The 16,483-nt window shown below is 43.4% G+C and overlaps 1 protein-coding gene across 1 annotated transcript in view; it reads left to right on the forward strand.

The window, feature by feature from the left end:
• The window catches only part of NOL9 (nucleolar protein 9), a 455,387-nt gene extending 439,119 nt beyond the window's left edge, over nt 1-16,268 (forward strand). Inside the window, exon 12 of the mRNA XM_044055607.1 lies at nt 16,102-16,268. Coding sequence (XP_043911542.1) covers nt 16,102-16,268 — 167 coding nt within the window. The remainder of the gene's footprint in view (nt 1-16,101) is intronic.
• Nucleotides 16,269-16,483: the final 215 nt, after the last annotated feature.

Below are 16,483 nucleotides of genomic sequence, written 5' to 3' on the forward strand. Positions count from 1 at the left end.
GCGGTCCGCGGTTTCGGCCGAAACCATGGTTAAGCAAATCATGAGTGTCTCGGTTTCGACCGAAACCGAGAAAACTGATCAAAATACAGCTGAATCTATCTCTACAACTGAGGTCCCTGCTAGCACTCTTGAATCGGCCTCAGAAATTTTACCCACTACGGTGCTTACCACTGACTTATCAGACACTATTCCCTTGGATGTCTCTACCCCAGCACGTGGTGCTGCTAGGCCTCCAGCAGCCATGTCCATTAAGGCCTTCGCCAGGGCTAAAGCAGCCAAGACTACTAAAACAGTGCCTGTTAAACCCCTTTCAACCAGGCCCTCTTCCAGTTCCCAAATGCTTACTTTGGCAGAAGATTTAATTTCATTAATTAGAGGATCTCAACCTCACCCAGACAGGGCCTCTCAGCCCCCAGAGAAGAGACCTAGGGCAGAGCCCCATGAGCCAGTGTCCTCTGATGATTCTGCTGATGAATCAGACATAACTGACCAGCCAGAGGCTCCTTTCTCCAATTTTGAAGATTCTGATGCTGAAGAATCCATTCCAGCTGCTTCCCCACCAGAAGAATTCTCCTTTGGGGAAACCTTGCATGCCATGCGAGAACAGTTCCAATGGCAGCAACAGGATTTTTCAGACTCCAGGAAAAGACTTAGGACCTTTTTGCACCTTCCACAGCACAGGCCCTTAGCTATACCTCCTGTTCTCTCTGTGGTGGATGATGCTTTCAATGATGTCTGCTCCGCTCCAGATTATTTACCCGCAGCCCCTGCCAAACCAGACAGATTTTACAGGGTGCCAGATACTCATCACCAACTTTATAAGGCCCCTCTTGCAGACCCAAACTATTTCCCAGGGTCCCAAGGCAGTAGCGACCATAGCTAAAACCCTGTTCCTTCTGAAAGGGAAGCAAGGTCATTAGACAGATGGGGTAAAAGGTTTACACTTCAGCCACTCTCTCAGCTAGAGCTTTAAACTGTCAGTTTCACATGATACAATACCAAGAGTTTATGCTTGATCAGTTAACTAAAAAGCTAACCACTGATGAATCTCTTGATAAGAAATATGTATTAGAAATGGTAAATAACATACAGCAAGTTAGTAACCATTCTTTAAAATGTGGCTATGATGCACTGGAGGCTTCATTTAGATCAGCCATGACTGGCACTGTAATTAGAAGGCATGCATGGCTAAAGGAGCAAGCTTTACCGGATCATGTTAAATCTAAATTGCTAGATGCTCCTATGGATAAAACAAGTTTGTTTGGTACACCTGCCCAGCAGGTTATGAAGAAAATGGAAGAAAAGGCAAAATCAGTCCAGACAGTTAAAGATTTCTTGCAGGTTCAACCACCAAGGTTTAGCAGGAACTGGCCTGCCAAAATTGGTCCTTTCCTGACTCCACAAGACCTCAAAGGGGCAGGAATAGACGTTCCAGAGGCAGAAATCAATCCAGAGGAGGTGCCTACAGAGGACGACAGTGGCAAGGTAACAACAGAGGCACAGACTCCACACCTGCCACTACATCAACACAGCCACAGTGACTTAATCCTAAACCCGCCTACCAGGGAACAAATAGCAGCTCCTCTAGGCGGAAAGCTAACTTTATTTTCAAAAAACTGGCACCACATAACAAAGGACAAGTGGATTTTACGAACCATAGATCAAGGTTACCGGTTCCACTTCCACACTTTACCAGACAAAAGAGGAATGCCAAATCTACCTCCAAATCAAAGACAGAGGCTCTACAACAGATAATGGAGTTAGCAAACATGAGAGCTGTGGAGAAAGTGCCAACAGCAGAGCAAGGAAAGGGGTTCTACTCCAGACTATTCCTAGTTCCAAGAAAGGAAAACAGTTGGAGACCAATTCTAGACCTGTCCACCCTGAATACTTACATCATTGTCCCAAAATTCAAAATGCTGACCCTACAGCAACTTCTTCCCATGCTGGGCAAGGAGTGTTGGCTGGTAACTCTAGATCTCAAGGAGGCATACCTGCACGTCCCCATTCGACCAATCTGCAGAAGATACCTCAGATTTCTTGCAGGATCAGAGCACTATCAATTCTCAGCATTGCCCTTTGGCTTATCTACTGCCCAGAGTATTCACAAAATGCCTGGCATCAGTAATCGCCCATTGCAGACTACAGGGAATTCAAATTTATCCATACCTGGACGACTGCCTGATACAAGGAGACAACAAAAGCAAGCTGACAACAGATTTACAAAGGGTCATTTACTTGCTTCAAGCACTGGGATACACAGTCAATTTACAAAAGTCAAGACTGATACCATCCCAGACAAGGACTTTCCTGGGAGCGGAATTGGACACAGTAAGACAAATGGCATTCCTAACTACAGAAAAAAAAATATAAACCCCTCTTTTCTTCTTGGCACTAACAAAACTGAACAAGTTAACAGCAAGAAAGGTACTGCAGGCCTTGGGTTTCATGGCATCATGCATAATCTTGGTTCCATTTGCCAGACTACATATGAGAAAACTACAGTGGTACCTAAAGAATTTATGGTCCCAACACAGACACAGCCTAGAAACGGAAATCCCACTAATACCATGCTTAAAACAGGAGTTCCTATGGTGGGCTCAGGCATGCCAGTCAAACCCAGGACTGCCCTTTCGCAAGGGTCAAGCAAGCCAGACCATCACAACAGATGCTTCAGACCTAGGATGGGCGCATATGCTGGACAAATGCGCACAAGGATTGTGGACACAGGACCAACTTCACCTGCACATCAACCTAAAAGAAATGCTGGCAGTAAAACTGGCAATCCAAAAGTTCAGACCATTTCTCAAGGAGGACCACTTGATGATAAGGACAGACAACACCACAGTCATGTGGTACATCAACAAACAGGGAGGCACTCATTCTTACCCCTATGCAGAATGACTTTGGAGCTGTGGACCCTGGCACTCAGCTACAACATCCAGTTACAGGCAATATTTGTGCCAGGAAAAGAAAACTCTCTAGCAGATATGTTAAGCAGGACCACATCGGATGCCCACGAATGGCAGCTGCACCCGGATATCTTCAAGACCATCTCGAAGAAATGGGGAATGCCTCGGATAGATCTATTCGCATCACCTCTCAATCACCAGCTCAAAAAATTCTGCACAAGGACATTCCACCCACTAGCATGGAAAGTGGACTCGCTCTCCTTCAGCTGGAAAGGCCTAACAGCATATGCATTCCCACCTCTTCCCTTGATACACAAAGTACTACTAAAAATAAAGGAGGAACGTCCAAGGATAATCCTGATAGCTCCAAACTGGCCAAGACAGCATTGGTACCCACTACTGAGGAGCATGTCTCGCAACAATATGTGGCCAATGCGCCTGATGCCTTTGATGCTAACTCAGAACAACTTCAGCACCATGCATCCAAACCTAAAAACGCTGCAACTGACTGCATGGAACATCACATAGCAGCTGCTAATACAGAACTTTCACAAAGAGTTAAAGACATTATTCTTGAAGCACGCAGGCCTTCAACTAGAAGGAATTATGCTGGGAAATGGAAAAGGTTTGTCATTTGGAGTTCTGAAAGAGGAAAAGATGTATCAAACATAGATATGCCTAACATTCTGGAGTATCTGGCGAACTACTTCATTCAGGCCTGTCCTACTCCTCCATCAAGATTCATGCATCAGCTATTTCAGCAGAATACAGCTTTGATCCACCTGTTTTTCACACCCTTTGCTCAGGCAGTTCCTCAGAGGAATCAAGAATGTAAAACCTCCAAGGAAACCACCATTGCCAGCTTGGGACTTGAACTTTGTGCTAGAAAAATTGACACTATCACCTTTTGAACCAGCAGCAACAGCAGACCTACAACACCTGTCATGGAAAACTGCTTTCCTACTGGCAATTACTTCAGCAAGGAGGGTTTCAGAACTACAGGCCTTAATGGCAGTGCAACCCTTTCTAATCTTCCACCAAGATAGAGTGTCCATGAGGACTAATCCTACATTTATGCCTAAGGTGGTATCCAGAGTATCTTTAAACCAGGCAATCCACCTGCCTACCTTCTTTCCCAACCCACAAAACAGAGGGGAAAGAATACTGCATACCTTGGATGTACATAGACAGCTAAGCTACTACTTGGACAGAACAAAAAATAGCAGAAAGACTGACCAACTTTTCGTAGCCTATGCAACAGGAAGGGAAGGAAAAGCTATTTCCAAACAGACAATCTCCAAATGGATAGGAAATTGCATACGATTCTGTTACTCCTTCCATGGAAAGCCAATTCCACAGAACATAAGACCTCATTCTACAAGGGCAACAGCCACTACCACAGCCTTCTTACGAGGAGTGGCTACCAAAGACATTATTGAGGCGGCTACTTGGACCTCCGTGCATACATTTGCCAAGCATTATAATTTACCTCTATATTCCAGATCCCGAGCAGGGTTTGCCACTGCTGTTCTGCAAGGGATCCTAAACACACCATAATTTACTTTTATCCTCCTCCCTAGTTGGCTATGGTATTCTACCCAGTTGTTATGACTGCAGATGCATCCATGAAGGACATAGTACAGTTTTGTACCTACCATAAATGTAGATGTCCGAATTGGATAGCATCTCCACTCACGATTACCCTCCCTCCTTCCCTCTGTGGTACTCCTAGGGTGTTTACCCTTCTAATAGCTAGCTAGTGGGGGGATTTCTTTCATGGTGTATTTGTTTGTATTTATGTACATACATGCTTATTTTTGTGTTTACCTCTATCTTTTGGAAACATTGGCATCTATCCAAAATTTTTAGCCTTCTATAGGGCTTCTGGCATCTGGGGCAAGAAACACTGAAGAAAATGGCGTCGGCTGATGCTTTATACCCGAAGTCCAACAGAGATGACGTCGGGTGAAGTGCGACATCAGCCGAAGCCGGACCCGGACTTTGGAATCCGGCCGACTGAAGGGCTGCCTGACGACAGGACAACCCAGTTGTTATGACTGCAGATGCTATCCAATTCGGACATCTACATTTATGGTAGGTACAAAACTGTACTTTGTCCTGCCTCAGGCAGCCCTTCGGTCGGCCGGATTCCAAAGTCTGGGTCTGGCCTCGGCTGATGTCGCACTTCACCCGACGTCACAGCTGCTGGGGTATAAAGGCATCAGCCGATGCCATTTTCCTCAGTCTTTCTTGCCGCGTGGTGCCCGAAGCAGAAGCTGTTTGCAAGTGCCGGTCGGTCAGATCCAGAGATTTCTACTACCGAAGACTTCTAAAAAGCTAAGTACCCCGTTGGGGACTCTTTCTTGCCTCAGCCGATGTCAGACAAAGTAAGTAAATGTTTAACTTATGGGAAACAAATACCTCATAAGGATTTCCACTCTTACTGCCTTCCTTGCTTAGGCCCAGACCACGACGTATCAGCTTGTCTAGCCTGTGCTTCCTTCAACCGACGGACGCTTAGACGTCGGTCGGAGTTTGCAGAGTTTTTTGGTCCCGCTTTTGCATACAAAATGCCATCGGAGACTCCGACTACACAATTAGCTAAAAAGCGCAAGGAAAAGGACCGACACTCGCGGTCCACGGTTTTGGCTGAAACCACGGTTAGGCCAACCGCGAGTGTCTCTGTTTCGGCTGAAACAGAGTCCTCCGTTCTTCCTTCGGCCGAAAGCATGCCTCCGATAGCCGAGGCCTCACAGAGCATGGCTGAATCGGCTACTGAATTTATTGCTACAGAAGCAGGCACCTAGGATTTGTCAGACACTATTCCTTTAGACATATCTACCCCTGCACATGGGGCTGCTAGACCCCCTGCTTCTATGTCTATCAAGGCTTTTTCCAGGGCTAAAGCAGCTAAATCTTCTAAGGCCTTACCTGCTAAAACTCCCTCACATAGGCCTACCTCATTGTTCCAAAATTCAAAATGCTGACCCTCCAGCAACTTCTTCCCATACTGGCCAAGGAGTCTTGGCTGGTGACTCTAGATCTCAAGGAGGCATACCTGCACGTCCCTATACGACCAGATTGCAGAAGACACCTCAGATTTCTTGCAGGATCAGAGCATTATCAATTCTCAGCATTGCCCTTTGGCTTATCTACTGCGCCCAGAGTATTCACGAAATGCCTGGCATCAGTAATTGCTCATTGCAGGCTTCAGGGAATTCAAATTTACCCATACCTGGACGACTGCCTAATACAAGCGGACAACAAGGCAAAATTAACAAAAGATTTGGAAAATGTCATACAACTGTTGCAAGCCTTGGGATACACAGTCAACATGCAAAAGTCAAGACTAGTACCATCCCAAAGGATAACATTCTTGGTTGCAGAACTGGATACATCAACTCAGATGGCTTTTCTCACAGAAGAAAAACAAAAGCAACTACCAGTCTATTTCATGACATTAACAACACAAACTCAGCTTACTGCAAGGAAAGTCCTACAAGCCCTGGGTTACATGGCATCCTACATAATATTGATTCCGCATGCCAGGCTGCGTATGAGAAAGTTGCAATGGTACCTAAGGAATGTATGGTCTCAACACAAGCACAGTCTAGAAGCCCAGATTCCAATAATTCCATGCCTGAAGCAAGAATTCCTGTGGTGGGCTCAGGCCTGTCAGTTGAACAGAGGATTGCCTTTCCACAAACCTCATCCAAGCCAGACCATCACCACGGACGCCTCAGACCTAGGCTGGGGGGCACACATGGTGGACAAGTGTATACAAGGCCTATGGACCCAAGACCAGCTGAATCTACACATAAATCTAAAGGAGATGCTGGCAGTGAAACATGCGATCAAGGCATTCAGACCACTCCTTCAACAAGGTCACCTGCTGATAAGGACGGACAATACCACAGTCATGTGGTACATCAACAAACAGGGAGGTACACACTCGTATCCTCTATGCCGGATGGCAATGGACCTGTGGAATGTGGCCTTGAATCTCAACATTCAACTTCAGGCCAGATTTGTACCAGGAAAAGAAAATTCACTAGCAGACACCTTAAGCAGAACTACCACGGATGCTCACGAATGGATGCTGCATCCAGATATCTTCAAAGCCATAACAAAGAAATGGGGACTACCAGAGATAGACCTGTTCGCCTCCCCACACAACCACCAATTGAAGAAATTCTGCACAAGAGCATACCACCCACTTGCTTGGAGGGTGGACTCCCTTTCCTTCAGCTGGAAAAACCTGACAGCATATGCATTCCCACCGCTTCCTTTGATGTACAAAGTCCTACTGAAGATCAAAGAGGATCAGCCAAGGGTAATCCTGATAGCTCCAGAATGGCCGAGGCAACATTGGTACCCGCTACTGAGAAGCATGTCTCGGACATATGCATGGCCTCTACCTCTATGTCCCTTACTTCTAACACAGAACAACTACAAGATCCTACATCCAAACTTGAAAACACTGCAGCTAGCTGCTTGGAATATTGCATAAAACAAAATAACCCAGATTTATCTCAGAGGGTTAAGGACATTATCCTGGAGGCACGCAGACCCTCCACAAGGAAAACTTATTCAGCCAAGTGGAAAAGATACCTCATTTGGAGTGCAGCAAAGGGAGAAAATGTCTCATTGGCAAACATAGCACACATCCTGGAATACTTAGCAGAACTGTTCCACAATGGCCTGTCCTACTCCTCCATTAAGATTCATGCATCAGCAATTTCAGCAGAATACAACATGGATCCTCCTGTCTTCTCTCATCCTCTACTCAGGCAGTTCTTGAGAGGAATCAAAAATGTAAAACCTCCACGGAAACCACCTTTACCTACATGGGATCTCAACTTTGTGCTGGAAAAGTTAACACTTCCCCCTTTTGAACCAGCAGCAACAGCAGATTTACAGTTCTTGTCTTGGAAAACTGCTTTCCTGCTAGCAATCACTTCAGCAAGAAGGGTATCTGAGTTACAGGCATTAATGGCAGTACAACCCTTCCTTATCTTCCATCAGGATAGAGTCTCTCTGAGAACTAACCCTACCTTTATGCCAAAAGTGGTCTCCAGAGTATCATTGAACCAAGCGATTCATTTACCTACATTCTTCCCCAACCCACAGAACAGGGGGGAAAGACTGCTACATACCTTGGATGTGCACAGACAATTACGCTACTATCTGGACAGAACTAAGACCAACAGTAAAACTGACCAGCTTCTGGTAGCATATGCAACAGGAATGCAAGGAAAAGCAATTTCAAAACAGACAATCTCAAAATGGATAGGAAATTGCATTCGATTTTGTTACTCTTTTCATGGAAAGACAACTCCTGAAAATATCAGACCTCATTCCACAAGAGCTACAGCCACCACTACAGCTTTCCTACGAGGAGTGGCTACCAAAGACATTTTAGAAGCTGCTACTTGGAGCTCCGTGCATACATTTGCCAAGCATTATAATCTTCCCTTATACTCCAGATCCCGAGCAGGTTTTGCAACTGCTGTTTTGCAAGGGATCTTAACTACACCATCTTTATCTTAGTGCCTCCTCCCCCAGTTTGGCTATGGTATTCTACCCATATGTTAGGACTGCAGATGCATCCTTGAAGGACATAGTACAGTTTTGTACCTACCATAAATGTAGATGTTCGATAGGTATGCATCTGCAGTCAGGATTACCCACCCTCCTTCCCCTCTGTGGTATTCCTAGGGTATTTACCCCTCTTTTAGCTAGCTGGGGGAATCTATTATGGTGTATTTGTTTGTATATATGTATATATATATATATATATATATATATATATATATATATATATTTTTTTTTTTTGCTCTCTACTGCTTGGAATTATTTGCATTTATCCAAATTTAGCCTTCCTAGAGGGCACCTGGCATCTGGGGCAAGAAACACTGAGGAAAATGGCGTCGGCTGATGCCTTTATACCCCAGCAGCTGTGACGTCGGGTGAAGTGCGACATCAGCTGAGGCCAGACCCAGACTTTGGAATCCGGCCGACCGAAGGGCTGCCTGAGGCAGGACAACCCATATGTTAGGACTGCAGATGCATACCTATCTGACATCTACATTTATGGTAGGTACAAAACTGTACTTTTTATGCATCGAGTCAATACTTGATTTTTCATAGATATAGTGTCTCTGAGAACTAATCCGTCATTTCTGCCTAAAGTGATCTCTGAAATGTCCATTAATCAAGCCATTGAATTGCCAGTTTTCTTTCCCAATCATTAAAACAGAGGAGAGTATTGCCTACATACCCTAGATATACACAGGCAAATCCATTTTTGCTTAGACAGGACTAAACCCTTTCGTAAATCTGACCAGTTATTTTTGGCCTTTTCTGGTCCTAGATTAGGATCTGCTATTGCTAAGGTCACATTAGCTAGATGGTTGAAGGACTGTGTGACCTTTATTTACACACAATGTAATATCTTGTTGCCTACTGCCATGAAAGCTCATTCAACAAGGTCGGTGGCAACTTCTGCTGCCTTCCATGCCAGAGCTTCTTTACATGACATCTGTGCAGCTGCAACTTGGGCTACGCCTCATACCTTCATCAGTCATTACAAATTGGATTTGGCCTCAAGGGGAAGAGCATCTTTCGGTTTTGTGGTGCTCAGGAATGTCCTTCCATGAGAGCCTCCCAATATTGAGGTAGCTGGGGACTCTGTCCCATGCCTAAGGAATGAACGAGGATTAACAATATCAGATAAAGAAGTTATGTTTTACCATAACGTTCCATCTGTAATGTTGATTCTCGTTCAGTCATTACGACCCTCCCTCCTTCCCCCTCCTGTGGTTTCTAGTGGATCTCACCATCCAGTTCTCTTAGATTATTTGACCAGAGGTAGCCTCTACCATGTTTGACTTGCAAACTCAATCTGAGGTAACAGGGAGAGGGGGATTGTGGGTAAGAGTTTAGCTCGAGAGTTTGAAGCTGGCATGAGCTTGGAAAATGGCCGGCTCGGTTCCGAGCTCGGAACCGATACCCATGCGTAATGACTAAACGAGGATCGACAATACAGATGGAACGTTATGGTAAGACATAACTTTTTTCTAACTTCACTGGGGTACACCATAGATGAAAAGCAATCTCCATCTAGTACTCTGCCAACAATTTGTATTCCTGGGAGCAAGCTTGAACACAACTTCCCAGATGGCTTACCTCATGCCAGAGAAACAAGTTTGACAGCCTTCTTCAAACTACTAGCCACAAAGACCCAGCTATCTGCAAGGAAAATCCTGCAAGCCTTGGGGTTCATGGCCTCTTGCATTGTACTAATTCCATATGCAAGGCTGCATATGAGGAAACTACAATAGTATCTAAAAAGCCTATGATGTCAGCATTCTCAGGACCTGGAATCAATGATTCCTATCATTCCTTTTATAAAGACAAAGTTCCTTTGGTGGGCAGAGGCCGGCTACCACAACAAGGGACTGCCATTCACTGTACCCCCTGCCACCCAGACACTAACAGACGCATTAGACTATGCATGGGGGGGGGGGCTCACTTGGCAGGGCAGTGCATTCAGGTCAAATGGAACCAGAGTCAGAAGCACCTGCAAGTCAATCAAAAAGAAATGTTAGCTGTACAGAATTCCCTGACAGCCTTCAAGGACCACATTCTTCCAGGACAGTTATTGGTCAAGACAGATAACACCACTGTTATGTGGTACATAAACAAGCAGGGGGGAACCCACTCGTATCCTCTCTGCAGACTAGCCATGGTTCTGTGGAACACAGCCTTGACCCACCAAGTGCACCTACAAGTTCAATTCCTGCCAGGCAACTACCAATTGGGCAAATTCTGCACAAGGACTTCCCACAGTCAAGCTTGGAAAGTGGATGGCCCTGTCCTTCACCTGGGAAAAAAAGCCTCTGTTTATGTCTTTCACCCTCTGCCTCTCCTCTTGAAAGTTCTGCTGAAGATCAAACAAGACAAACCAAGGTCCATACTGATTGCACCAGACTGGTCACGCCAGCACTGGTGTACCCCCTCTTGCACAGTATGTCTCTGCTGGAACCATGGCACCTGCCTCAGACCCCTTCCCTGCTGTCCCAGCAGGAGGGCCAGATTCTGCACCACCAGCTTCAAACCCTGAACCTTGCAGCCTGGCTAATTCCCTGAGCTCTCCAGTAGCATCCCTCAGTAAGCAGGTGCTTGATGTCATTCTGGAGGCAAGGAGGCCTAGCACTAGAAAATCCTATGCTGAAAAGTGGAAAAGATACTGTTCCTGGAGCCAGACTCAAGGGATGGGAACAACAGTGCCCAGCTTACCGCATATTCTTCAGTGCTTAGCAGAGATGCTCCCCAAGGGCCTTTCCTTCTCATCAATTAAAATTCATGCCTCAGCCATTTCAGCACATTATAATATTGAGCCCACCCCTCTTCTCTCTCCCCCTGCTAAAACAATTCCTCAGAGGGGCCAAAAATTTAAGACCACCCAGGAGAGCTCCTACTCCAGCCTGGGACCTTAACTTTGTATTGGAAAAGCTCAATCTACCTCCTTTTGAGCAAGCTGCAACTGCAGAGTTGAAATTCCTTTCTTGGAAAACTGCCTTCCTTCTAGCCATCACTTCAGCAAGAAGAGTGTCTGAATTACAGGCCTTCATGGCAGTGGAGCCCTTCATTATCTTCCATGCTGACAGGGTGTCCCTCAGGACCAATCCTTCCTTTATGCCCAAAGTAGGTATCCAGTCTATTCATTTGCCTACCTTTTGTCCTAATCCACAGAACAAAGGAGAACGAATACTGCACTCTTTGGACGTGCACAGACAACTTAGATTTTATTTGGACAATACTAAGCCTCTCAGAAAAACTAAACCGCTGCTAGTTGCCTTTGCTGCAGGGGCAGAGGGGAAGGCCGTTTCAAAGCAAACCATTTCTAAGTGGATAAGCCATTGCATTCATTTCTGATATAAGCACCGTGGAAAACCTGCCCCACAGGGGGTAAGATCACATTCCACCAGGGCTGCATCTACCTTGACGGCCTTTCTCAGATGTGTCCCTACAAGGGACATCCTAGAAGCTGTTACCTGGAGCTCTGTACATACCTTCACCAAACATTACCACTTGCCTATTTACTAAATCCAGAGCTGGTTTTGCCACTGCAGTCTTGCAGGGCTTAATAGCTTTTATAATGTTCTCTAACTTCCTCCTCCCTTTCTTAGCTTTGGGAATCTACCCAAATGTAATGACTGCAACAGTGAAACACGAAGAACATAGTACAGTTGTGTACACTTATAAATGTAGATGTTCGAGTGTATTCACTGTTGCAGTCCTAGTTACCCTCCCTCCAGCCCCCTGACTTCTCTTGGCTATACCTTGCTTCTTGATTGTGTATTTCAGCTTTCTGGTGTGTTTGCTTTTTGTTGGAGGTGTAACCTTCTATATAATTGCTTCCCATTATTGGGGCACCTGACATCTGGGGCAAGAAAAACTGATAATGGCGTCGACTGCATGCTTTATACCCCTGACGACCTGATGTCATGGAAGAAGAGACAGCATCCAACGCAGGACCTAAAACTTCGATAATCAGGCCGGCTGACTGCTACCTACAGGCAGATAACCCAAATGTAATGACTGCAACAGTGAATACACTCGAACATCTACATTTATGGTAAGTGTATACAACTGTACTTTTTTTCTACTTGTGTTAATTGCTTTACAGTTTTCTGTATTCATTACTTCCATGGTGACCTTCTCGGTTTTTGTAGTAACACTATCAGTTATTTTAACTGAATGACAATATACCTTATTTATTACTGTTGTATCATGCACATTTCTCTCTTCTTGATAGTCCTGATTACAGTGTTTGCATGTTTTAGAAATCTTGGAACATTTTGTCTTATTTGTGTAATGTATTTTCTTTCATGTATCTTGGTGTATTTATCTCTCTCTCTCAAGTCAGGTGGGCCTGTCCTTATGTTTGTTCTTCTGGACTGAGAGCATCTTCTTTGGACTCTGTTTCTTGTGAGGCTTCTACGGAAAATGCCCCCAAATTTTCCTTTGCCATGTCCTCTTCATAGGTTCATAGATTAATACTAAGCTAACTGCCCTTGTGAGCCATTTTGAACCTAGCCAATTATCCCTTGTGAGACTCAAACCCTGCACCTTGTGTTTGTAAGGCAAACACTTTAACCATTAGGCCACTCACCCAACCCAGATGCATCCTGCTTCGTCTGCTTCTCCTCCATTTGGGGAGCCACTGGCCCATTATGCCACAATGCTACCTGCGTCAGAATTGCTACGGTGAGCCTCTTGCAGGAGGCTCCAAAACATCGCCTTGTGGCAAATTCTCTTCAGATGCATCCCCCTCCACCTACTGCTCCTACATACATACATAGGAATATTTCAAGCAAGGGCATTAATGCCCTTCTAGCTTGCCAGTATACCAAAACAATTGTTCCCATAATAAGTATCCAGGCTATTCTTAAAAATATTTAAACTAGTACTTGCTTTAATGTAATTTAGAAGTCTGTTCCATGCATCAGCTACTCTGTTAGAGAACTAGTTAGTACACTTTTCATTCCTATAGAATCTTCTACAGAGATACTCTAGTACTTTTTGATAATCCCAAACATTTCATTGTCTCTAAATGCGCTATATACCTGAATAAGATCTCCTTTTAGATATCTGTAAGAAACGCTGTACAAGTTCACATATTTTAGTCCTTCATAATGACTTAAATTTTTACATCCATGTATGCCCTTGGTATATTTCCGCTGTACTCTTTCCAGTTTACTCATGCTTGTTTTCTTATAGGGTTTCCATGTTGTTATTCCATACTCAGATGTGGGTCTAATGTAACTAACAAACAATGGCTTCATTATTTTTGATTTCCTAGACTTTATACCTCTTTTTATACAACCTCAGTAACTATCATTAACCAGTTGGTTGATATGATTAGAAAAACTCATAGTTGAATCTACCCATAAACCCAGGTCCTTAAATGAGTCTACAGTTTCAATCACTGTGTTGTATTAAATATTTGCTTTTCAATTTGTCTCCCAAGTCTAATATGCTTAGTTTTTGATGCATTTATCAACATATAATTCTCCTGTGTCCAAATGGTCAATTTAGTAAAGTTATTTTGCAGACGTGCCTTATCTATAACACATGTTATCAGTTTACCCAGTTTCAGGTTGCCTGCATATAGACTGTAGAACACCTCAGATGCAAAAGTTAGGTCTGAAAGATGCCATTTAAACAAGTAAGGGCCTAGGACAGAGCCCTGTGGGACACCTTGACTGTAACCAAGGATTTCACCTGTCTAGTTGGTGTGTGATACTTACCATGTCCTATTTGTAAGCCATGCAGCTATCCATCTTATCAAGAGTGCATCAATACCTAGTTGTACTAATTTATTGATCACTGTTTTGTGTATGACCCTGTAAAATGCTGAAGTTAAATCTATATATAAATTACATCACAGCACAATTTTTCATTTGTAGCAGGATACACACTGATCCATCATGTTGCAGCATTACCCGTGTTGAAGTTTCCACACTAAACCAGTTATTTTACAGATGGTCCATCCCCTCAGTTCCTGTTTAATTTCTACCGTATTGATCTTTTTTTTCTGCATTCTCCCTTTGTGATCTTATTTTTTGTTTTGCAGAACTTTCAGGTCCTGGCGACTTTTCCTGTATTTCTCACAAAATATTTTTGGAGCTTCTTTTTCTGTATTGATTAGCTTGGGTTTCTCATTATCATAAGTATTGCACCTTATCAGATCTCTCTCCTTTCATATGTCCATGTTTCTTTTGTATGCCTTTCAAAGACCTCTAGTTCTGTTCTTTATATATTTTTTCATTTCCTTTCACTTCTTTTTCTAGGTGCCCCAATGTTTGTTCATCTAGATAATGTTTTCCATTGATCCATTGCATTGGGGGGCATGCATTTTTATTTGTGAATTGGCAGCTTTTCTTGTGCAAGTATTTTTTCCTCTAATTTATTTCTCTTTTTCTAAATATTCTTTGTCTGGAAGTTCTGGGCTTCTTGTGTAATTTTAAGAATACATAATTTTGTATATACCCTCAACAGTACACTTTATCGTCTTTATACTTTTTTTTTTTTTGGCCTGTCAGTTTTTGTGGACGGCTACTACCTTCTGCCACAGGGGGCCACCATCCCCCTGAGCCTGGTTTAACCCTGTGGTAGGAATATTTCTATTTCCTGAGGATTCTGCACTGCCTTTTTTTTTGTTCCAGTCCTGGTCACAGTGTGTACACCTGTGCTGAGCGCTTTTTATCCTGGGACCTTTTTTTTTTAACCTATCTTTATCTATGGTGCATAAAATACTGTTTAAATATTATCATGTGAATTCAGTTCCAGCCATACCTTTCAACCTCTTAGCACAAGAAATCTGGATAAAGCCTAAATAATGGGGGTGGACAAAGGCCAAAAATAGTGACAGATTTTAAAATACTGATCTAAACTTAAAGTTCTGGAATAACAGGGTGTGTGCTGTCATGCAGTTTATGAAAGAATCAGTCTGAAACTCAAATGTATGTATGTAATGACTTCAAGCATAAGTAATTTGCCAGAAAATCACAAATTTTAACAGAAACATTCCAAAAATGAGTCAAAAGTGTGTGCATTTGAGGGGTATGGTTCCAGCAGTACTACTACTCTACTTTTCTTGCTGCTTTCATCTCTCCATTTGGACACACTGGCTGCGATATGATCCAAAAAGTGGTATAACAGTAAACAATGAACACTACTGAACAGTTTGGGTATTGATCCCCTCCTTTAGTGCTAGTCTTGCTGTTCAAAAGATCCCAACAGATTTGTCGCAGTGTAGTTTTCTTGGCATAGATCCTTGAGAGCCTTCCAGACTGAGAACAAGGAACAGGAACTGATCAGAGCCAGGATATAACCTGATGTTGCACAAATCCATGATGCTCACACCTTTTGCAGATATGCATATTTCTGTCTGTGTAACAGATTGATGTTTTTTAGCATGAGTAGAACTGCATTTTTTTTTTTCAGATTATAAGTGTGGGAGCCCTTCAGCTTCTTTGATTTAGTGCAGATTTCTTGATTTGTCCTCTTATTTGTCTTTCTTTTTTTGGTTATTTATTCATGGTCATTACTTTAACTTGGGAAAATAAACTGTGTATATTTTGAGCAGTACTGTATATCACTTTTTTTTTTTTTTAAGGAATTGTTCGAGGAATTGACATGAAGAGGAAGCTTTATTACATTTCAAGTCCCATTGATGTGGAAAAGCTCCGGCTGGTAAACTGTTTTTTGGTGGGTAGTGTCTGCATACCTGCAATGGTCTTCAAGAACCAGGTGAGTGAAGATTATGAAAGAGTAAACAGCTAAAATGGAATACTTACGCATTTATTTTATTAGCATTTGTTTACTGGGAAAGTCCCACTGAGCACAAGTGCCATTTTTCGGTGGAAACCAGGGGAGAAAAACTCCAAGGTATCATATTTAGCAGTCAATATTTATGTGTTTATAATAGATGTTATAATGTGTTTCATTGAATATATACCATGGTAGTCTGTATAATAAAATTTGTATTGTATTGATAT

This window comes from Protopterus annectens, chromosome 14.part0 (assembly GCF_019279795.1).
Source record: "Protopterus annectens isolate FY-2018-M chromosome 14.part0, PAN1.0, whole genome shotgun sequence".
In the NCBI taxonomy this organism is placed as follows: Eukaryota; Metazoa; Chordata; order Ceratodontiformes; family Protopteridae; genus Protopterus; species Protopterus annectens.